General features: G+C 46.9%; 1 protein-coding gene across 1 annotated transcript in view; it reads left to right on the plus strand.

Annotated features, from left to right (window-relative positions):
• Positions 1–24,413, plus strand: part of Ptch1 (patched 1) — a 52,221-nt gene that overhangs the window by 13,649 nt on the left and 14,159 nt on the right. The window contains exons 3-16 of the mRNA XM_074052569.1: positions 4,241–4,430; positions 7,427–7,496; positions 7,617–7,708; positions 9,028–9,226; positions 9,497–9,618; positions 10,343–10,490; positions 11,407–11,538; positions 11,967–12,122; positions 13,059–13,157; positions 13,605–13,730; positions 18,123–18,241; positions 18,723–19,125; positions 19,820–20,129; positions 24,229–24,371. Coding sequence (XP_073908670.1) covers positions 4,241–4,430; positions 7,427–7,496; positions 7,617–7,708; positions 9,028–9,226; positions 9,497–9,618; positions 10,343–10,490; positions 11,407–11,538; positions 11,967–12,122; positions 13,059–13,157; positions 13,605–13,730; positions 18,123–18,241; positions 18,723–19,125; positions 19,820–20,129; positions 24,229–24,371 — 2,309 coding nt within the window. The remainder of the gene's footprint in view (positions 1–4,240; positions 4,431–7,426; positions 7,497–7,616; positions 7,709–9,027; positions 9,227–9,496; positions 9,619–10,342; positions 10,491–11,406; positions 11,539–11,966; positions 12,123–13,058; positions 13,158–13,604; positions 13,731–18,122; positions 18,242–18,722; positions 19,126–19,819; positions 20,130–24,228; positions 24,372–24,413) is intronic.

Genomic DNA, 24,413 nt, shown 5'->3' on the forward strand with positions numbered 1-24,413 from the left:
TTATGAAAGAAAACTTGAGCTGCTCCCTCAGGTCATCTTTACCTGGCTCAAAATAAGCTTTTGCTAAAAGAAAATTTTTTTTGCATAAACGCCACACACATTTGTTATGACCCAGGAGGGGAACATGTCTGTCTTCTGTGCGTGGGCTGGAGTAGGACTGGTCCAAATGTCCGGACCTGTCAGATGAATGACCCCTATGATCCCCAGCCCATCTGCTTTGTCCCTGCCTCTTTCAAAGGATCGGTGTGAGTTTTGGGTCTCTGGAGAAGGAGCTGCAGAATTTACTGGAAAGAGGCTCCTGGTTAACCCAATGTGTCCTCAGCCATCTCCCCCCCTCCCCCCCGTAACAGGCCCCTCTGCGGACCAGAAGGAAAATGGGACCGAACTCCTAGACCACCTCCTCCCTGGACTCAGGTCCCTAGAGGCTCTGAGGCCGGCAGGGCAGTTGGACTCAGGCCTAAGGGTCACTTCTGCCTCTGATTAGCCGGGTGACTTGCTCAAGGCCGTGACGCACGCTCTGAGCCAATGAGTGAGTGCTCAGCTTCCAGGCAAGGGAAGGCCTAGGGAAATGTCACCTCCAGTCACTGTCAGCTGACGTCACGCCATCCTGCGAGGCTGGGGTTCTCACGCCCGTTTCATAGAGAAGGTTTCAGGGAGCAACCACACTAGGGACAGACTCTGCCTCAGTGGCAGCACTGGGAAGCAGGGTCCTCACGTCCCCAGTCCCATTGTTTCCTGTGGATGTAATGAGTTAAGGCACCACACCCGCCCATCAAAAGGTTACTGGGTGTCTCTGGATCCCAGAGAGTCCTGTCACTTTATCCTTGGATGTTGCATTTGGAGGCGGAGAGGGAAGAGACTGCACAGGTCTGAAGGATGTCAGGGAAGTGCCAATTATTTGTGCGTTGAACTTGTTTTAAATTCAGACTTCCATCCAACAGCTTTCACATGTCTTTTGTGTCACAGAGGAGTCTTTGATCGTACCTGTTCATTGCAGGAAAATGAGACAGAAGTTAAATCTCCAAAAAGGGAGCTAGACAGACCCCTTAAGTCATAGCTGTTACCAGTGTTCCCTGAACTACATCTGCACAACTAATACTCGATTTGTGGTTCACTCTGCTCCATAGTTACCTTCCTCAGCAGTATTTCATGAACATTATATATATATATGAAGGACTTTGACCTTGAAAATGGGAAAGTGAAAGAAGAAGAAGAAAAAAAACACTTCTCTCCCAGACCAGGGCTGTAATTTCAATCATCTGAATGAGGTTGTATGGGACTTCCTGAGCCAGAAGCCTTACACTCATGGATGATATAGAAGATGCTGAAGGGCAGTGACCAGCTCTGGGCTGTCATCCATACAGTTCCTCTTTCCTGAGGGCTTCCTGTTGGTTGTAGCTTGCTCCAGAGCACTCTGGGGAATATGGATGTGAGACCCTATGAACGTCGTCCAGAACACCTGAGAAGGAGCTAAGCCTACCGTTGCAGGCAAACGCATAGCCTAATTGTGGGCTCCAGCCACACCTGAAGGCTTTGCAGTTGTGCTCCCTGTACATTGGCCCCCAGCTTTATGTCACCTTAAGTGGTACTTCCATCTGGGTCCTAATCAAAGTAGCCTTCTCCCTCCCCCCCAAACCCAACCTGGCATCACCGTCTTTATTTCCTCCTTGACACTTGGTATGCGTGCATGTGCATCACCTGTGTGTCCCCCGGGACAGTGAGCCTCCTGGAGAAGTGCAGTAGAGGATTTGGTCTCACCCACTACTCATTCTACCACTTAGCTCAGAACACACAGAGTGCACCTCCACGAAAGCTTGGTGGGGGAATGGATGGTCTTAACTGTTGAGCATATCAGATGGACGCCACCTGAGGTCATTTTGCAGCAACAGACACATCTGGTTACGTTAAATATAAAGTGGAATGTTGGTTGAGATACAGACGTATAATTGGTGAGCATCAATGATGGCTGTCGTAAGGCGAACGCAGTGTTGATGTCCGGGGTTCTCACTTCTAGTTGCTTGGTCCACTTATGGTGATGGTGTCATCTTGGTTGGAACTGGCGTCACACTGCCCAGCTACTTGTAAAGAGAGATGGAGGGGCAAAAAGGCTTCCAATTGTAGAGATAGGCAAACTTAACGCCTCTCCTAAAATATATTGTGTTCGTTTTAATATGTCATAGGAACCTGTTGGAGACCAGGAAGTACGTTAAATGTTTCCTTTCTGGAAAGTTGTGATAATCATGGATCTGTCCGACAGAGTGCAGTGAAAGTCCTAACCAGCGCCGTGACCTTGCCTTTGGTTGTGTGGGCTGGGGCTCACCTTCTGGGTTGGAAGCCTTAGGTTCCCTCATTACAGGCAACTACTCTGCTAAGCCCAGTCTTCGGCTGGCCCTACCTGGAGTCCCTCTCCCTCACAGCACTGAAGCATCTGCTTTGCTGCTGTTTTTAACCTCCTGCTTTTGAGTCACCTGAAGTTTTAAGTTTCAGTGAAAGTAAAAGGAAGGACAGCTTTGTAAGCAGAATGCTTGAGGACATAAGCTTTGCAAAGGCTGTTGAAGGGCAGCTTGGAGGGGAAAGAAATGCTGTCGGTCAGGGCGGTTACAGCCATGCTGCCACCAGAGACTGAGGAAAGGGGGTTGGGCAAAAGTTGGGACAAGCTCTTGCTTTTCTCAAGTGGCCTCTGGACTAGGAATTGGCTTGTTAACTTCCTTCAGAGGGTTTGGGTTAGGATTCCTGCCACACTCAGCAGGACCCTTCAGGTCTTCAGGTGGCTTCAGGGAAAGTTATTTCCTAGAGTTTCCCTGTTTTCCGCTTCGCTTCTTTACTGGGGGGTGGAACCCAGGGCCTTGGGCATGCCAGGCACGCCGTCTTACCACTGATCTCCATCCCCAGCCCTCCTGTCTTCATCCTAACTTGAAATTGATTGCAAAGCACTCAGCATTGCAATTCGGCACTGTTGTCTGCAGAAAGCTTTAATACTCCCAAGAGCTGGTGGACGGCCCTGCTGCCCATGCCCCCCACACAGCGTTCCTAAGCCTCACCTTGACCTTGGTATCTTCTTGAACCTGTGCGGAGGGTCCTGCCAGCCCAGCAGCTGCCCCGCTTTTCCTAATGAGGGCAGTACTTGCTTTTCAGCCTGCCCCCTTGTTTATAAAATATGCCAAGAGAACCAAACACCCCGCTGTTCCCAGTTCTTATTTACTTGCCCAAACCAAATGTTTATGTCCTTGAATGCTAAACTGGAAGGAAAAGAATTCCTCCTCGTGGGAAAGCTAGTCACCGGGCTCTTTCGAAGCAGTAGCTGCAGGCCTGCTTTTTAGTGACTTCAGCAGGAGGCGTCTGGACCAGCTGTCCACACTTCTTCGGAAAGGGAGGTCCTCACTCTGTAACTGTCACCTCCCAACACAGGTGCAGCATCCAGAGCTTGGCTTGATCCAGACCATAATTGAATATAAGCCAGGGCCTGAGGATGTAAGGAGAGGAAGAGAAAAACAAGCAATTTGCAGAGACAGTGTCAGTGGTTTGGGGTCATCTCTGCCCCGGGACAGCATGTCCAGCTCTGGGCTGGAGAGCCTGGGTGGTACTGGGTGGGGCATCCTAGCAGTAGCTTCGGAATCACCTAGGGAGCCTCCCCCAGGTGACTCAGAACCTGGCACTGTGTTTTCGGGATGCCAAGCAGGTGAATCTGATGGAACCAGATTCCAAGGACGCCCGGGATGGCCTCCCCTTGTGTGTGGGGTTTCCCTGCGTGCATCTGACTTGAATCACTTTATTAGGCTGGAGGGTTACACCACCTTTCCTTGTTTCTCTTTCTACGGGAGAGACATTTCCTTGTTAACTTTGCCAGATCACTTAGGAGAAGAGTGTAAATTGATGCCATTTATCCTGAAATGGACTGCAGGGGCCCATTGTTTATACAAGTGAAAGAAATTGTAACGAGGGGTATTTGGTCTGCTCCGCAAGGAAGAGGTGTCTCATTTTCCTGCCCTTCTCCCGCGAGACACATTGGTTAGGACATGCTCACGGCACGGGGCCACTAGGTTTGCCAATGGGTTTCCTTGGTGTCATTGGCAAAGTTAGCATTGCCGTCAATAATAAAAGAACATGGCTCTGCAGATGTCCCCATCTTAGCCAGTTAGGTCATTGTGTCTGAACCCGTGTCGGTGAGTGGGATGCCAGACAGGGCACCAGTTCGAGGTGGGTTTTGCTGTTCTAATTGAAACCTGTTCACGTTTGTCAGTTGGTGGACGAGTAAGCCGTGAATTAAATTATACTCGCCAGAAGATTGGAGAAGAGGCTATGTTTAATCCTCAACTCATGATTCAGACCCCGAAAGAAGAAGGTGTTAATGTCCTGACCACAGAAGCGCTCCTACAGCACCTGGACTCCGCCCTCCAGGCTAGCCGAGTCCAGGTGTACATGTACAGCAGGTAAGACTGCGTCTGCCGGTGGGGCAGGTAAGGCAGGTGGGGCCAGGGGAAGCTTCTGGGTGGAGCCAGTCAAGAAGTCCCTGGAGTATTTAATAGTTGGCTAATAAAACTCTTTTTTCTAAAGGCAGAGGAGGATGGAGAGGGATTAAGAAGGGCTGAGATACACTGGATGAATTTGATCAAAGTACATTCTGTGCCTGCCTGTAAACATCACAGTGCAATCTATTTATGCTAATAAAAACAGCCTCTTTTTCTGGTGTGGTGCTTGGGATGGGATGGAACCCGGGGTCTCAGTGCTTTCTCCACCCTACCCTTCCCCCCGCCCCCCATCTCTGGTAGTGAAGCAAGTACATTGCAGGCTGAGTATGCCATATCCGAAATGCTTAGGACCAGAAGTGTTTTGGGTTTTGGGGGCCTGGGGTTATTTACATACAATTCATTTATGTTTCAAATACACCTCACATCATATGTTTAATATTTTGTGCATGAATCCAAGGTTGGGGCTGTGGAATTTCACACTTAGCATCATTCATGATGCCGCTCAAAAAGTCTCGGTACCGGAGCACGCCAGGTTTTAAATGCTCAGATAAGGGATGTTCCGTTGTTTTTTCTAAGTATTGTCAGTAAGTATCATGTCACTCTTTATCCCCAAATAAGTATGATTCTGATACAGTTGAGTGACTGGGCTGCCCGGGTTATTTTTCATTGCTTATGACTTTGTTACATTTTGAGTTACATTTTAAGTTAAATTTGCCTTTAGACAGTTTAAAAATACAACAAAAAAAGATGCAAACAAGAAAGACAAAAGAAGGGCTGGCAAAGTGGCTCAAATGGTAGAGCACCTGCCTAGCAAGCATGAGGCCCGGAGTTCAAACCCCAATACTGCCAAAACCAAAAACAAACAAACAAAAAAAGAAAGACAAAAGAAGTCAGTTGTCTTTACTTTGTACAGTTGGTGTGTCACAAAGTAAATAGGTAGGTTGTTGAGCCTCCCTGGGAATTCTTGCTGGCAGGTTGACTCTTGAGGTGAATTTATACATACCTTTTTTTTTTCTTTTTTAAGTTAACTTTTATCATCATAGCTAACTTAAAAATGCTATGGGTAGTTTGTGTATCTAAAGGGTCAGTTATTTCAGGTCAGGAATTACACATCTGGTCCATTGTTGTAGGGTAAGCTCCAATGTTTGTTAATTGACCGACTGCTGGCTGGTTAGATTGCTATCACTAAACCCCATTTCCAGAGGACCACTGGGTTGATTTCATCCAACCCCAGCCCCTTCTAGATTCTCTAGCATCTCTTAACTTAGGGGTTGAGAAAGTGTAGCATGGGCTACAACCAGGAGGAACCAGGGAAGAGAATAAAACCAAGTTTTACACTCGCCCCTGCCCAAACTCCCACTCCTAGATTTACCTGACTTGGGTGTGGGGGCCCATTCTAGCCTGCAACAGGACCCCAAGGATCACCACCACCTGGGACCAGTATCTCTAAAGTAGGTTTGTGATGCATGGGCTCTCTTGGGTGGTTCTCAGAAGATCAGGCAGGTATGAAAGGGCTTTGGACAGTGTAAGGAGGCATTTCAGCACTCTGTCCAGCCAGCCTGTGCAGCAAGGGTCTGTCCAGTGAAATGGTGACGTTCTTAAGCTAGGGTGGACTGATTGGAAGGAACTTTAAAGAACACATGCATGGGTCAACCTGCCCATTTTTTAGGTTGCTGCAGTGGTTATCCAAATTTTCCTGGTTATTAAATGACCAAGCCAGGTTTCAGATCCTTTCTTCTGGCCCCAAACCCAGTTAATGCACAGCAGTGTCCATCTCAAAAATGCACGAGTCTTAGAGTGTGTCCTTCGAATGACGTTGGGCACATGCTTGTGTTGAATACTTTCTGTTGATGTTAGACAGAATTAAAATGTGGTATGTGTGTGTGAACTATATATGCATACACAGCTTGCTGCTCAAGTGTTCCAGGTGTCAGGAAGGAGCAAGTGCTCTGGAGAAGGGGTCATTTTTTATACATGCTGGTCAAAGTTGGCTGATTAGCCCGAGAGACCAATCAAATAAGAAGAACTGGCAGGGAGTCTTATTTCCTTCCCTTGGGTTTCCCATTGCCAGCACACCTCCCAAAGTTCCTCTTCCTTTGCAGTTAGGCTTACCTGACCTCCTGACACATTCAGAGGCAAACTCTTCTAGAGATAATAAAACTCTGAATTCTTTTTTTTTTTTTTTTTTTTTTAACCATACTGGGGCTTGAACTCAGGGTGTTCACCTTGAGCCACTCCAGCCCTTTTTTGTGTTGGGTTTTTTGGAGCTAGGGGCTAGTTGCCTGGGGCTGGCTTTGAACTGTGATCCTCCTGATCTTTGCTTCCTGAGTAGCAAGGATTACAGCCGTGAGCAACCAGTGCTGGGCTCTGATTCATTCTTTGTATATTTAATGTTTTTGTAAAACAAGAACACAAGAGACTGTAAAACGGAAATCCGATGTAGCTGGCAAATGTCACTCATAACTTTCATGGTTCTAAGTAGGGCAGTGTGTTTGAAATACTACTTCCACAGAAAAACATTATCTTCCAATAAAAAAAAAGTGGGTACTGTTTTCTCCACGTGAAGATGTCAGTACCTCAGCAGCCTCACTCATTTCGTCCCTGCTTATTTAGAATTTGTGACGATTCAGCTGGGCTGCCTGGAAGTTGTTTAATGTATGTAGAAAAGTAGATCAATGGTGTAAACAAGATTATTGGGAGAACACTTAAGAAAAAGACTTTTCAAGTACTTTGGTAGGCATTCATTTACATAACCCCCACACGTTAATTACTTAGGATTGAGTATTATCTATTCATTAAAGCTAGCTTGCCGGCTCTGCACTTGGCAAAGGTTGGCTAGTTTTGACAGATGCTTACAAGTGATGGAAATTACGATTCTTTTTATATGTTCTGTTCTGATTTTGTACTCATTTCCTTCACTCCAGTAAGATGTCTGCCTCTGCTTTTCGTTCCAATAGGCACTGGAAATTGGAGCATTTGTGTTACAAATCAGGAGAACTTATCACAGAGACGGGTTACATGGATCAGGTACATTTGCTTGTTTGCAAAAAAAAAAAAAAGGTCTGAGAAATTCTCAGAAACCCCCCCAGTGGTGAGCATTAACCTAATACCCGGTCTGTTTGTCTGTCTGTTTGTCTACGTTGACAGATAATAGAATATCTTTACCCTTGTTTAATTATCACACCTCTGGACTGCTTTTGGGAAGGAGCAAAGTTACAGTCTGGAACAGCGTACCTCCTGTAAGTGAAGACGCCACCCCGGCCCACTGTCGGATTTCTCGGTGTTTGTCATGGTGGATTTTCTCTTGGTTTTGGGCAAGACATGAAAACACTGAAATTCCATTTTTGGAGTGAATCGTGGTTGAGGGGGGAGGGATTTCAGCTGAATGTTTTTCCTCTTTTCAAAAAAAAAGTTCTGTAGGAGTCATTAAATTTCATTCACTTTTACCAAGCTATTTATATGCAAATAAAATGCAAATTATTACAGAGTATGTGTGATTTAAAAAAAAAAAAAAACAACTCTTTATAAAGGGTTTGTAGACCAGGCAGGGCAACCTTTAGCTTATTTCTCAAGGAACGACCTTATAGGTGGGTACATGTCAGAACTAAACCTTTCAAGTTAAGGTTCAAGGTCTTTCTGTGAAGAAGACAAACGTTAACCTTTCTTTGGATCACATCGATGACACATGAGGGGTAGATGCACCATCTTTTGAAGGCTGTGCGAGAGGGTGTTTCATAGTGGAGCAATTTGCTATCACATTCAACTGCATCCTTTAAAGAACAATTGTTAATCAGGGTAGACATTTTCAGTTAATTATCCGAGACTTGGTGCTTGGGTTATTGTCTTTACACGTATCTGCAAAAGCAATTCGCAGTGGCCATCCTCTGACCTTCAGTGTACAGCTTTAGATGGGAAATAAGGGCTTTTGTGCTTTCTGGTTGGGAGATTCTGAATAATGACTTCAGCCTAGTTAAGCAGCTACAGTGTGGTTTGAACCACATTAACAGGCAGCCAAAAGCCTTTCTGGTCTGTCAACAGCACAAATTCAGAAGTGAGTGTGGGGGAAGTGGCTGTGATGGTGGTGATGGCAGAGGCCACACGGGGCTCGCCTGCCTGATTGCCAGGCCGTCAGAGAGAGCTCAGAAGTATGGACCTTAACGGTATCAGATCAAATGTTTTGACTGATGGCTTTTACAAAGCATTTATTAGGCTGGCAAGTGCTAATTTGACATTGCAGTCCCTCTGTCTTTTTTTATTTATTTAATTTAAATTTTGGATCTCAGTATTCTCCTTAGAAGTACCTGTTGGCTAATTTTATAAGACACTGAGCATAATCTGGCAGTTTGATGTTTCCACTAACCTAGAAGTCCCCCATGAATGGTTTTCCTGACTTAAGTTTGCATGCAGATGGATTGGAAAGGAAGATGTATTTTAATGCTGGAGTCCCAGAATTGCAGCATTCCCCCCCCCCCAAAAAAAAAAAATCTCTTAAAAGTGCAGATGCAAAGTGCCGGGTTTCGCTGCCTCTCGGGCTCTCACCTCCTGATTTCTTCCCCAGAGGTAAACCCCCTTTGAGGTGGACCAACTTTGACCCTCTGGAATTCCTAGAAGAGTTAAAGAAAATAAACTACCAAGTGGACAGCTGGGAGGAAATGCTAAATAAGGCTGAAGTTGGCCGTGGGTACATGGATCGCCCCTGTCTCAATCCCACTGATCCAGATTGCCCCGCCACCGCTCCCAACAAAAATTCAACCAAAGTAAGTTCTGCCCATTGCTTGTTCCGTAGGGAACAGAGAAAAGCTGCTTTTATTATTTTCATCTTTAAGATTTCCTTCTCCACGGCTTGATTTATTTCTTTGCTTGCTGATGGAGCTAAATTTTGCTGTAAGGTTTGCCGTCCACCTTTTCCATTAGCCTTGTTATTAACGCTCATTCTGAAACAGGCCAGCTCTTACTGCATTGTGTTTAACAAGGCATGTGACCTGCCTACTAATTCCTGTAATTATGTGGCTGTCTTTTCATTTTAGCCTCTTGATGTGGCTCTTGTTTTGAATGGTGGGTGTCATGGATTATCCAGGAAGTACATGCACTGGCAGGAGGAATTGATTGTGGGTGGCACAGTCAAAAACAGCACTGGAAAACTTGTCAGGTAATCCAACACACGGAGTAAAAAATCCAAGGCAGCCATTTCTTCCTCCCTTCCTGCAAACCACTTCCCCCTCTGACATCTGCGGGGACATTTGTATTCATACTTAGCTGTTATCCTAGCTAGCTGTCCAGGGGAGTTGAATATTTGGAAATATTAGCAAACCAGACCAGCTCCTGAGGAATTTTTCTAGAATGGACTTGTAGTTCTCATCAGAACGACACTTGTTGACCTTCAGGGTTGTAAGACTCTGCAGAAAAGGGGAACGAAGTGTCGAGCAGGTGACCTGAATGGTGTGAGTGGGGCTTCATCAGAATTATTACCCTTTGCGCGCTCCTGGGCTCCGGTCAGCCAAGTGTCAGGTGTTTTGTCTTCTGTGGTTTCTCCCATGGGAAGGCTGTCGTCTGGGATTTCTGCACAATGTGTGCGAAGTTGAGCCCAGTGGATCTGGTTGAGCTATCTGTTCCTCTCCCCTTCCTGTTTCGTGGAATAGAAACTGGGAGAGGAAATTGCCTATTAATTTAATTTGAGGGTCTATCTGTAAAAGGTTCGTAAGGTGACACCTTGAGTATGGTACATCGATCTATCAGATGACATAGCTGTTCTGGGCCTGTTTCAGTGGAAACTGTGCTCACGTGTGTAGACTTTTGCACGTGAGTGGGGGCTGGGTTGGGATTTCAGCTGCTTCCTGGGACGATTGCTACACCTTCCTCCCTCCCACATCCAGTGCCCATGCCCTGCAGACCATGCTTCAGTTAATGACCCCCAAGCAAATGTATGAACATTTCAAGGGCTATGAATATGTGTCCCACATCAACTGGAACGAGGACAAAGCAGCGGCCATCCTGGAGGCCTGGCAGAGGACATATGTGGAGGTAACCCATCTTTGAACCTGGGGACTCGCTAGTTAACTGCACTCCTCTCACCGCTGGTGAAAACATTTTTTGCCTTTGGATTTTGGTTTGTTGGGGTTTCTTTTGAGCAGGGTTGGGGGCAGAGTTGAGACCGAGTCTTTCTATGTAGCCCACGCTGGCCTAGAACTCCCTGCTCCGGCCTGGTGTGACACCACACCTGACTTCTGTTAGATCTGTTTTCATTGCAGAGCCTAGGAATCTGATGGGAGGCAAACTCATTTTTTCTTTTCCCTGATACTCAGAGTCTTAGGATAATATCTGAGGAATCCTAATTCTAGTTGAGTTCCTCTAAAAGATACGTAATGACCAGTTGTGAGCTCCAGAGCCTAGACAGAACAGTGTTTACAGAAACACTTGGTGAGCAGGAAAAGGTGTCTGGAAAGCATTAGCAAGCTGGAGAATCTGGTCCCGGCTGCAGGCTCCTGGGTCAGGTCATGTGACAGGGGCTGACCTCTACTGAGCTGCATGTGACCTTTTTAAAAGTGGCCAGCAGATGAAGGGGATGGAGGGGTACGGTGGTAGTGCTATAAGAACGAATTGTTTCGCATTAGGGGTAACTGATGGGCTCACAAATCCATTGTAGGGTTATGGCGGGAGAATGGGAGTCTTAGGTTTGGAGTGAATTCTGATTCTACCACTCACTACATACCCATTCTCTCTTTTAATAAGCAGTAGTCCTCATTGTCCCAGATCCAGTAGTCCAAGTTCAACCTCCTCTCCCCCCTTCTGTGTCCACCTGAGTCTCATAGGAGTTTTTGGTTAATGCTTCAGGAGAAAGGCATAGGAGGTGGGAAGGGGAGGCTCCCCCAAGGTCTATCGTGTTGCAGCCTCTTGTCTTGAAGCTTTATTTCCATTTCGCCTTGTGTTGTGACCACAGGTGGTTCATCAAAGTGTTGCCCAGAATTCGACTCAGAAGGTGCTATCTTTCACCACCACCACCCTGGACGACATCCTGAAGTCCTTTTCTGATGTCAGCATCATCCGAGTGGCCAGCGGCTACTTGCTGATGGTAAAATGACTGACTATTCCAGCCTCCTGGCGGGGTTTGGGAGGGGGGTGCGTCCTGGTTTGGTCTGGTTGGCTTTGGTTTATTAGTTTTTATCCTTCCGTGACCGCTGCTGCTTGTTAACCACTCTTAACATACACGTACATTCAGGACAGAGAAAGCTCAGCTTCGTAACAGTTTTTAAGAAAGTGGCCGTGTAAAGCAGTTCTCCCGCCATTTGTAATTTTCCCATCTTTGACCTGTATCGTTTTGCATGACGTCTGTAGTGTAAAGTTTTATGGTCGTTGGATCCAAAGGTGTCCCTTTGGGTTTGGAGTCGTGGGTGGGGGGAATGTGAGGATCAGTTCACGTTCCAATGTTTGGCTTTTGTTTTGTGCCTCCCTCCCTCTCCTCCAATGCCCGTCTTTGCTTCCCGCGTGGTCTGCGTGCAGCTCGCGTACGCCTGTTTGACGATGCTGCGTTTGGACTGCTCCAAGTCCCAGGGCGCTGTAGGGCTGGCTGGCGTCCTGCTGGTCGCCCTGTCGGTGGCTGCAGGACTGGGACTGTGCTCACTGATTGGAATTACCTTTAATGCTGCGACAACGCAGGTACTGAAGGAGCCATGACCGACGCCTGTGTGTCCACCTCCACCTGTCACTCGGATGCCACTTGCCTTGGGGGAGGGCTAGTTCTCAGTGGACCCCTTGGTGAGGGCAGGAAGTCTGCAGGCTTGTCATTTAGAGGATTCAAACACCCAAAAAATTAGCTAGCATTTGTTGCCCTCAACACAGAGAAACTAAAGCAGATACCTTAAAAGCAAATGAGGCCAATAGGAGAAAGGGACCAGGAACTAGAGAAAAGGTTAGATCAAAAAGAATTAACCTAGAAGGTAACACCCACGCACAGGAAATCAATGTGAGTCCATGCCCTGTATAGCTATCCTTATCTCAACCAGCAAAACCCCTTGTTCCTTCCTATTATTGCTTATACTCTCTCTACAACAAAATTAGAGATAAGGGCAAAATAGTTTCTGCTGGGTATTGAGTGGGTGGGAGGAGAGGGAGGGGGCGGAGTGGGTGGTAAGGGAGGGGGTTGGGGGCAGGGGGGAGAAATGACCCAAGCCTTGTATGCACATATGAATAAAAGAAAAAAAAAAGAAAAGAAAGAAACCTGATTTTCAAACACTGGTAGTCGTTAGAGCACCTAGAGGAATCCTGAGGACTTCATGAGAGTCTGGTTCTACAGGTGTGGGGACAGTTAATAGGGTGGGCGCCAAGAGCTTGCATCTCATTGGTTCCCCAGTGGTGCCGGTCCAGGAGTCACCTTGGACCTTAGAACTAGAAGCGTGCCAGATCTATGATGAGCTGAAACAGTTAGACTTCGGGGTGTAAATTATCAGTAAATTCTTCACTGCACGTGAATACGAGCTCCTCTTTGGGTAAACACAGGAGCCCTGGGGACAATGTATAAACTGCTATAGAATTATTCTGCAGCTGCCACCATGTTCTGTCCTCTAATGCTATCCTGTTCTGTCTTCACTGTAGGTTTTGCCATTTCTTGCTCTTGGTGTTGGTGTGGATGATGTTTTCCTTCTGGCACATGCATTTAGTGAAACAGGACAGAATAAAAGGATCCCTTTTGAGGTAACAGCAAAATAAGAGAAGAACACATTGGGAACACCCACAGTTCCCTCTGTTCTGGAGTATTTATCTAAGTGTGACAAGCTGGAAAAATGTCAGGACATGTATCAGTGGTAGAAGTTTCAAGAACTCCATTTAGGGTTCCTTTGCAATATGGGTGACACTTCACACGGTCACCTCTTTTTTCTAAAAACCCACACTTGCTTCCATGGGGTCTTTTGTCTCTTTTCCTCCTCCCCCATTTTAGATCATATTAAAAATTTACACTTAAATCATTACCTTCCAACTTTCCGCTTTGGATAACGGGGAAGCTCACAGCAGCACAGGTGGTAGTGAAGAATGCTGGTGATAGGTTAGCACAGCCATGACCTTTCCTGTCCTATGTGGGAATTGCCCACACTATCTGTGCTTCAGGGGGCCGCCCTCAGCGCTGTGATTTCTCATCCTCAGGACAGGACTGGGGAGTGCCTCAAGCGCACAGGAGCCAGCGTGGCACTCACCTCCATCAGCAACGTCACCGCCTTCTTCATGGCTGCATTAATCCCCATCCCTGCTCTGCGAGCGTTCTCCCTCCAGGTGAGCTTGCAGTGATGCTGAGCGGTGCTCTGGCATCCAGCATCCGTGGTCTGTTTTTTCTTGGCTTGGGCACTTACGTTACTGCTGCATGCCAGCATTTTGGTTCTGGTCAGTGGAGCAGGTGTGTTAAGCCATTACTCTGATGCTACCCACCCAAAAAAAAAAAAAAAAAAATTCTAGGGTTCTTCTCTTCCTTTCAGGCCTTATAATGCTGATGATCCCTGTTACCATAAGGACTTTGCTGCACTTGGCTTCTTGTCTGTCCCTTCTCCTGCTGACCATGTCATATCAGTCATGCCCCCAGTCTTTTGTCTTCCCCAAAATAGCTCTGGCCCCCACCTAAGGTAGTCAGGTAGAGGTTTTACTGATGTATGAAGATGAGGTTGTGAGGTCTCAGGCTACACAGTAACTGAACATTGAATGTCAGGTGTCACTTCATGGTAGTGTACTGCCCATTCTGTGCCTTGGAGGATTTTCCCGTGGGGGTGGTGGAAGGAGCTTGCTTTGTACCTCCTCTGTTTTCTCCCATCCCTCTTATCTTTCTCCCTTTCCCTCTTACCCCACTCAGGCTGCCCAAGCAAACTCTAAATGCCCCACTCCTTGTTACACAGAGCGTAGAACATTATTCTCTCCACCCTCTCCTTCCAACTGGGCCCTTTCACAGCCAGAGACCATCAAGGTATTTTCTCCATGAATAAGCATGGAGAGTTGGTGCCCTGTTACGGGGATGGAACTATATCCATTCCAAGCTTGGAGTGAGTTTCTGCCGTTGCCTAAATGCTGTTTGAAACTCAAAGGAGTCCTAGAACGGCCTATGCAGCAGGTTCTCAAACAGCCCAGAGTGGTCTAGGCTTTGCATAGCTGAAGACCTTACTGAAGGCTTGTGAATCACAAATTCAAAAGCTTCAGCTGTCTTCAACCAAAGGATGAAAGGAACTTTGGCTTTCCCCAACATAGGATGTGTTAATTCATGAATGGCAAAGGTGCCTGAAAGAAACCATGCTTGGTGTCACTTTTGGCTCATCATACCTTTTCACTCACCAACAAGTCCTCAGGAATGTGACCAGGAAGAAAAAGTGACAAAGCATGAATTAGGTGGTTTGTTTGTTTGTTTGTTTGTTTGTTGTTCTAAATAGAAAATCACCATGTTTAGTGCTGTCTTTGTCTTCACATTGGTCACTTGAGAAGAACCAATTAATAAGATTGAATTTCATCTCACTAATTACTCATAGAGAGAGACCTGAGCAACTGAGAGTCCTGTCCTAGAACGCTGGGCGTTTTAGGGATCCACAGAAGGAGTTTATGTCAGTCACCATTATCAATAGAGAGAGAAATAGTAAGTTAGCTAGCGAATGAAGTTAAGTCTGAAGCCAGGTCTGAAAGTCAGTAAGGAAAATAAGGATGTCCGTTGGAGTTTACCCCTGACATTGTTGATACCACTGAAGCTCAGATTGCTGGTTGCACAGCATGCATCAGCTTGCATCCTGGTGCCTGTGCAGTAGGTTCTGCTGGGGAGAAATTGTTCTGTAGTCTTTACCCACGGGACCCTCTCTCCTCATTCTCTCCTGTCCGCTGACTTTTCTCTCCCTGTCTTTTATCCGCTCTGTTCTGTATCCGCTCACGTTCCTTTTCTTCTTTCCCTTCTCATTCTCTCCTCTCCTCTCTCAGTACATACTGACGGTTCATCAAGGCAAACTCTCCTTTAATGATACCCTATGGTGTGGTGGTCTGAAAGCTACACGCGTTCTCCTTACGAGGAGTAGCCTTTTAGAAAATCCAGTACGCTAAGTTCTCCCAAGGTAAGCACCTTACAGAGACGGAATGAATACTGTGGGTTTTACGGTTCTACTCCAGATCGCTGTGTCAGCTGCGGGATGCGGTCAGCTCCTGCTTTTGAGGGCCCTCCCTGATTGAGAATGCCTTTCCGTGTTAGTCTGGTTGGCTGTCAAAAAGAGGGAGGGGCTGGGGGAGAAAATGAGAAAAACAGAAAAAAGTGAGTGTATGCAGTGTCGTTTTCTGCGGCCACGGCCATCGGAAATATTCCTGATTTGATTGTCACGCGGTTAACCGTTAGAGAGTCTCTCTCCTTTAGCGACCTGTGCTAAGTTGTGACCTGCTGTATTCATTGGTGTTCCTATCTGCTGGATGCTACAGAGCTAAGCATCCAAAAGGAGAGATCCCAAGGTGGTTCTCTGTAGTAATAAATGCTTTGTGAAATTTTTCCAATTTTGTAGTTTGACCAAGATAATGGACCCTCTCTCCCCTTAAAGAAACTGTGTCCTTCTCAGCCCCCATCTGTCTGTCCAAATGCCACTTCTTTGGGGCCGATACTGTACAGTAGAGGGGTGCTGGTAACCCAGTGGTAAAAGGTTTTATTCTTTAATTTTTATGATTATTGTATGTGTGATGCTGGGGCAAGTACTCTACATGCCCAGCCCAAAAAAAGGTTCTTGACTGGGATCATCCTGTTCGTGTCACCCCTGGGCCACTGTATATGGTTTGGGAGTGGAGAAGTTTCCTCTCTTAAGATAGTAAACTGGAATTGATTCACTTAAAATGTCTTAATTGCTCTTGGCCTTTGCACAGACCCTTCTCCCATAACCAAGAAATCCTTGCTGTTTGTTCTTACTACTTTGGTGCCCCATTTTCTTTTCAGAAAGTAGTTCTCTGTACATATATATGTACTAGACCGTTACAAAGTTAAGTTAGAAGGGACATTGCTTTGGGCTTCTCTCATCCCTCCATTTTCATTTCAGTAGACACAGCAAGATGGCTGTCACAGCTCTCTGATGGATGAGGCCTGGTATCAGAAATTCCCCCAGCCAATGTGAAAAGCCTCTGTGTTGCTGCAACCAGCACCAGGCTTGCGTAGCACTGCCTTTCAGTTTCTACCTTTGCCCTGAGTTTGTTCCCTACATCGTTTAATTGGTCAGAAGTTCTAACCTAGGCCAAGGGGTATCCTGAGGAAGTGACCAGATCTAGCATGAACTCCCAGTTCTCGACTGAGGGTTTTGCATCAGGGCTGCACTTGAACCTGGTACACTGGCTGACCTCGGGCAGGTGATACACTGTTCTACCCTTGGGGGTCTTTATTGGCTAATAGTATCTTTCAGAGGCAAGAAGAAATACCTACCTCCTGATTGCTCTGGGAGTTGAGTGAATTAACCACCAGGTCTCATATATCACCTCTCCTGGCTGTACTGAGTCATCTTGGACTCTGTCTTACCTGTTCTATTTCTTTCTTTGCTCCTGTCTGACCTCCTCCCCCAACCCCGTCTTTATCTTCTAAACCCTGCAAGACCAACTCCCAGGAACTCTTGGACCCACCATTGTCGCCACTCAGCCCCACACCCCCGCCCTCTCCAAGAGAGACTTACGAAGGAGGAGTTAGTACCTCACAGACAGAGCCAGTTGGTCATTTTCTGATTTTGTAGACTTGACAGGCAATTTATTATAGAAAGGCATCTCTCTGGAACTTGGCCTTGGAACCTTCACCTGGAGCACAAATTCACAGTTCCTTTCAAAGGCCCTGTGTGAAGTTCCCCTTGGTTTTGTTAGGTACCAGTTACAGCCAGGTTTTCTTTCCTTTCCCTGAGCCAACCTCCCAGCTTGAGAAGGTCTCAGAAGCAGTCCTTTGAACCCTTCTACAAGTTTTTAATTTTCAAACAATTTCTGGGCTGCTTAGCATTCTGGGTCCATTTTTCTTTTGCGCCTCCTTCTCAACAGGATAGCCCTTTCAGCTGTCCTCTGTTGACTTCCGCTGTTAACAGCCCAATTTTGTAATTTTTACCGGGTCAGCAGGAGGTTGACCGAGGCACGGCAAAATCTAGCCCCGTGTTTATTCTAGGTTACAGAGTGACTTTTGGATCTGTACTTATAATCACACACAGGAATTTCTCTCTGCTTAACTCTCCTTGACCTCTGCTGCAGCTCACTCACCCACCCCACCAGGCTGCCTATTAAAGCCCTCAGGACGTGTGTGAAATTTTATTTCAGGTTTTAAAGGTGGCATTTTTGATAGCCTCGATTCGGTTTACATATGAATTTTTTTATTTGAAATGTAAAATTGGGGCTGCGTGAACTCTTGGAAATGTTTCTTTTTGTTTTAAAATAAAACATCTCAAGTCGATTGGGGTTGATTATGTTAAGAGATTGTGGGTTCTGTGCTCACATAAACTTACTAGTGACCGGAAGGGTGTGAGTGACAGGAATGCGTGATCAAATAATCCCTTAATGGGGGAGAGGAGCAAAATACGAGAAAGCCCAATGCCTGCCTCTGCTTTAAGCGCTGGAGTAGGGGACGGTATTGTCTAGAAGCATCTTTCTTTCCAGAGCGGTGCTCTGATTAGCGGGGACATTTGGTGACTCTGCGTTCCTTCTCTCCGCTCCCAGGCTGCAATAGTGGTGGTGTTCAACTTTGCCATGGTATTGCTCATTTTCCCTGCAATTCTCAGCATGGATTTATATCGACGTGAAGACAGGAGGTTGGATATTTTCTGCTGTTTTACAAGGTACATTTTCAGGCCTTTATTGGTTGGGTACAGGCTCTGTGGACTTAGCAGGGTTTGGACGGGTGTGATGGGGGCAGGGGGCAGGGAAGATACAGGACAGAGATGTCTCCCACCTGGACATTCTCACAACCCTGAGATTGTCAGGCACACGGTCCTTTTTTTTTTTTTTTTCTATCACAGCCCAGTCTTGAGGATTGCTGGGGGTGTTTTGTCACTCTCTCAATTAGAGCAGACCAAGGATGTCTAGGAAGAGCCCAGGTGTAGCAGTGGGGTATTCGTGTTTTGTTTTAGTCTTGTCTTTGGGGAGCTGATGTTTTGAAGGGGCTCCTGGTCACCGAAAGCAAAATTAGCATCAAGCACCTGTTTGACGCCCTTGAACTCAGTCACGTCCACGTCCAGATCAGTCAGGATGTTTGCAGAGTCCGTGAAAGCTGGGTTTTCCCATTGGCAGCCAAACATGGCAGTGTACTTCGTCTTTCAGCCCCTGTGTCAGCAGAGTGATTCAGGTTGAGCCTCAGGCCTACTCGGGGCCTCACAGTGCCGCCCGCTACAGCCCCCCACCCCCCTACAGCAGCCACAGCTTTGCCCACGAAACGCACATCACCATGCAGTCCACCGTCCAGCTCCGCACAGAGTACGACCCTCACACGCACGTGTACTACACCACGGCCGAGCCACGCTCCGAAATCTCTGTGCAGCCTGTCACCGTCACCCAGGACACCCTCAGCTGCCAGAGCCCCGAGAGCACCAGTTCCACCAGGGACCTGCTCTCCCAGTTCTCGGACTCCAGCCTCCACTGCCTCGAGCCTCCCTGCACCAAGTGGACACTCTCATCCTTTGCAGAGAGACACTATGCTCCTTTCCTCTTAAAACCAAAAGCCAAGGTAACCTGGCCCAACACCAGACCCCCTTGTCTTTGGGAAAATAACAGAACTGCCTCTTTTGAAATTCATCCCATTCCTTCTGCCTACTTTTTGCTCTGTTAAAAAGTAACTGTGAGCCGGGTACAGTGGCTCAAGCCTGTAATCCTAGCTACTTGGGAGGCTGAGATTGGGAGGATTGTGGTTCGAGGCCAATGTGGGGCTGGTGGAAGTAAATGAGGCCCCATCCTAACCAATGTCTTAGCTGGGTGCAGTGTCAGGAAGCACAAATAGGAGGATGATATCCAAGCTGGCCTGGGCGTAAAGTGATACCCGATCTGGAAAAAAAAAAAGCAAAAGAAGGCAAGATGGCCCAAGTAGACCACCTGCCTAGCGAGCATATAGCCAAATAAGTAAATATATGGAATATAGTTGGGAACTGTGCCATACTTCAGATTTCCAAAAGTCAATCTATGCACAGTTCGGGGCCTCGTAGCAAATATGTCTGTGAATTTGGGTCACTTTCATTCTCCCTGAGGTTATTGAAAAAAAAAAGAACCGTGATGATTATGGTTTTGTATTTATTCTCCCTCTGGGAGAATGACCTCTCCATGTAAAATCTGTGCCAGTGAAAGAAGGAAGGAGCTAAGCTGATGTCTGTCAGGGGCGTCTGTGAGATCCCTGGGGATCTGACCTCATGCTTCTTGCTCTGTTACAGGTGGTGGTGATCCTCCTCTTCCTGGGTTTGCTGGGGGTCAGCCTTTATGGGACCACCCGAGTGAGAGACGGGCTGGACCTTACAGACATTGTCCCCCGGGAAACCAGAGAGTATGACTTCATTGCAGCACAGTTCAAGTACTTTTCTTTCTACAATATGTACATTGTCACCCAGAAGGCAGACTACCCCAACATCCAGCACTTGCTGTATGACCTTCACAAGAGTTTCAGTAACGTCAAGTACGTCATGTTGGAAGAAAACAAACAGCTTCCCAAGATGTGGCTACATTACTTCAGAGACTGGCTCCAAGGTAAGATGGCGCCACGAAGCATCACTCTTTGTACATGTTTCCGTTTGCTTGTGTGTGTTCACTTCCTGTGGTCCCCTTCTTCACTTTATCAGATTGTTAGGTCATAATGCAACACGTACACGTTCCATTGACTTCTAAGTGTTGCTTAAAATTCTTGCATAGACCTTCCGGGTCTTGGTTTTTACCTATAAAACCAGGCAGCTAATCCAAGCAAGTGACTTGGGAGCTCTGGAAGAATTTGTGAGCACACAATAGGGAAAGGGAAGGGGTTATGTTAGAAAATGACAGTGATTGATGGTGATGTTGGGGGAGGGGTTGATTGCTTCTGTTGCTCTTTTCCTTTTGGATGGTGGCTTGGTTTGGTTACCAAGTGAAAGCAAAGTGTTGATGGCTTTTCTGGACTGGTTCTGCCAAATGGTGGCCTACTTCACCAGGAGATTTGGGGTTGGGTGGGGATATACTTCAAGATTCCATGTTTTGACCATCTTAAACATTTTTAATAGACTTCCCTTATAGAGCAGTTCCGAGTTCACAGCAAAATGGGGCAGAAGGTACAGAGTTTTCTCTATCTGCAGTCCCCCAACTGGCGGGAAAAGTTGTCTAACTTTGCTCCTGACTGCTAATGGACTGAATATAAATGCACTCAGTGATTCTGAGAACATCTGTTCATTTATTCTGTGTTGACACAGGAAGATTGAAGTAGAGAATCAGGATAATTATCTACACAATTCAAGCAAAAATGCTTGCACTGGAGTGCCCAAATAATTATGGCCCCAACATTTTTTGGCTTCGATTATCCAAATGGTTCTCTTAATTCCCACTTAATTAGGCTTGTTTAAACACAGATTTCAGTGCCATTTTGGTCTTCAGTCAATACACTGCGTGTAAAGATTTGACAGTCACTTTTCCCGTGGGCTTGCCCGAGGGGTAAACAACTTGAGTTTGGCTGACATTGGTTCCGTAACGTTTTGTTCGTGCGTGTGCAGCAGGATTGACTTCCGTCTGAGGGCGGCGAAGAGGGCAACCTGACATGGTTATGAGTACTTTCTAACGTGCTCAGAAGGCTACCTTAAATTGTTCTAAGTCTTGGGGTTTTTTTGGTGTTTTGTTTTTCCATTTAGTTGTGACAACATTGGCTTCGGGGTAGTGAGTTCAAAGAGAACCAGACGGTTGTGAGGTTCCCTGCTGTTGCAGCCCCTCCTCACCCACCCACCCTTGACCATGACAAAGATGTGCTGTATGCCGCCAGGGGCTGAGCAGAGAGGGTGGTCATAGATTGTGCTTTGGACATTTCAGAATGGCTGTTAGGCCAAGGTTGGGAAGGGGCAAGAGACCTTGTCTGTAAGCAAACGCAGAGAGGCAGTGTTCTCAGACGATTTGGGGACAACCCTAGCATCCAGCTAGACCAGTTAGACCCATGCATGCCAACAGCCAGCCTGGGACACCAGCCTGGGACTCAGCCGAGAACTGTCCACAGACACCAGGGCTCTTGGCCGCTTAGTCATTTTTCAGGCTTCAAATGATTGATTTGGTCTTTGGACGTTTTATAAAGAAAGCAATTATCCTTGATCACCCACCGTTCCAGACACTTGTGAGTGGTTTTTAAGTGATAGGAGCGTCACTGTTCTGTTTTTGTTTTTGTGGAATTTCCATTTAAACCATGTCATCCCAGTGGTCTTTCTCAACATACTTCTAAAAAATAAATAATGGTTAATATGGAAATATGTCTCATAAACATACATGCAAATGAGGTGAAGTGAGAGATAAAAGCCATACTGTGTGTCATGTAGAAAGGGCATTTGTTCTTAATTCACACTGAATAATGCAAATGGTATGTATATCATCAGTACTTTTACTTTAGAGTCCCATTAGATTTGGACAGGTCCTTTAGCCTGGACCTTTTACACTAGAAAATAACTTCCAGTATTAAACGTTTATATTGAGAAGTTGTAGCTAAAATTTTAGGGCTTGCTGCAAGTTTCTTTTCTACCATGTGCATTTGTTGGAATAGGAACTGTTGGCCAAGGGACAGTGGAGCAAATCTCGTGTCTTGTTTTTGGTCCAAGTTCAGGTATTACGCATATACTGAGCCCAGCCCACTGTTACTTGAGCTTTTTGATGATTAGAGAATATTAAACTATTTATGAAAAGACTGAGCCATTCTGTGACTGTGTCTTGTGTCTCTGAATTCCCAGTAGAGTGAGTGGCACCTCTGGGACCAGTGGTGTGGAAGTGAGTTGAGCGGTGTGGCATCTCAGAAGTCTTTGTGTGCAAATATATTCTTAAAGATTCGCTGTGATTTTGGGGACCTCTGTTTGCCATCAGCTGTTGTTGGTACCAGTTACCTCTGCTAACGCAGTTCCTGCATTCATCCAGTCATTGTGGGCACCACATTGCGTTTGGGGCAGACTCTGGCTTGGGGCTGCCTGGCCTCAAAGCGTAGTTCCAACATTTACCTTCCGGGTGGCTTCACCAAGTACTTCACTCTCCAAATCTCAGTTTCCTTTTCTATAAGCTAGGAACAGTAAATCTTCTGGGGCTATCTCATGAGGTGTTGGTTAGCACTGAACAAGGGTACTGGGTGTGAAATGCCTAAAATAACTCGGTGCCCACCAAGTGTGAACTGCTTGCTCTTGGGATCAACAGATCAACAGGGAGAATGTTAAGAGTGCCATGTAAATTCCAGATGATAAAACTTCTCTCATGGCTTAGAAAACAGGGCAGGCCTCGTTTGGGGTTTTTTTTGGAGGTGGGGGGAAGCAGTTATTCCTCTCCTGTTTATTATTTCCCAAAAACAGGAGGGGAAAGGCTTTAGGTCATAAAATAACATCTGTTCGGTACTGCTCGTGTGCATGCCGTGGAGGGTTGGAAACCAGGCCATCCCGGTGGTCTCTCCCGCCTGCCTGCTCCACACCCACCTCATAACAGGACCCTCCTCACCACAGAGCCCACCGCCCTTGTTCCCAGATCACTCGTGTGAAAACAGGGGCACACAGCCCTGTTGGAAGGATTGACGATTGACTTTTAAAGAGAGAAAGAGGAAAAGGACAGCGCTCCACCACCTTCCCCTCTGCAAACCCCAAGTGCTAACCTGTTTTTTGTTGTGGTTGTTGGGTTTGGTCTTTGAAATCACCCAAGGCATGTCCTGAACTAAAGTAAACCCTTTCCCTCTTACCAGCCATCTCCAACCCCACACATATCCTGCCTGTGCCAGGCAGGGCTTTCCTGCACTGCTGGGGTCTGAGAGATCTACTTGGGAGGTGACCAGGGGGTGGGGGGTGGGTGTCAGAGAGAGTGTGCAAGCCAGCCAGCGCTCAGACCCTAAGGCCGGGTCACCAGGGCCCTGTTTTCTCTTTACAGCTGTAGCCAAACCATCAGGTCTGCAATGATGGTTTTGATTACAGCGGCCATGCACAGCTGTGTGTGGTGGGCTGGTGGGCTCCCCCATCCCCCCACGCCCAGAGCGCTCTTTCCTCCCCCTCCCCCAGCTTGTGGTTTGTCATGTATTCTCACAGAGCCTTCTTGTATTGGCTTGTGGCTTCCTGTGCTCAATCAGATCCAAATTTACCCTGTGAGGTATTTCCCCACGCTGGGGGAGGGGGAGGCTCCCCAGCACACCCCAACTTGGAGGGAGAGGAAGAGAGTGAATAGGTGTTGGCTGTGATCTTTACCCAACCTGGGAGCGGATCCCGCAGCTTCTATTTGCTCCACAAGTGGACCAGATGGACCGAATTGACAGAATCGTGTTGGCTCACCCTGGGCTCCAGAAGCAGCTGAGTGGCTGTTGGAAATTGGGAGCCTGAATGTGTTTTTGCCCCTCTGAGTGGAACTGCCACCCTTGGTGGCCTGAAGCAGTGAATGAGGCTGGTGTGTGTCTCCCTCTCCTTTCTTGCTTCCTCTTGTTAAAGAGGAAACTCTGTAGGTCTGATTCCTACCCTTGTGATCAGTGGTTAATAAGCCACCTGAAGTTCATTCGTGAGCAATCCAGGGAAAGTAGACTTAGTCCCCTGTCCTGCTCCCTGTCCTCAGCATACGCCACCAGGGCCAAGGTCACTCTAGTTAAGAGCTGTAATGTGTTCCACACTTTCGCCTTTTCTAGGACTTCAGGATGCCTTTGACAGTGACTGGGAAGCTGGGAAAATCATGCCAAATAGTTACAAGAATGGATCAGATGATGGTGTCCTTGCTTACAAGCTCCTGGTGCAAACCGGCAGCCGTGATAAACCCATCGACATCAGCCAGGTACTCTTGCGGTGTGTTCAGAACCTCCAGGGGAGGCTGTTG

Source organism: Castor canadensis, chromosome 13 (assembly GCF_047511655.1).
Source record: "Castor canadensis chromosome 13, mCasCan1.hap1v2, whole genome shotgun sequence".
Taxonomy (NCBI): Eukaryota; Metazoa; Chordata; class Mammalia; order Rodentia; family Castoridae; genus Castor; species Castor canadensis.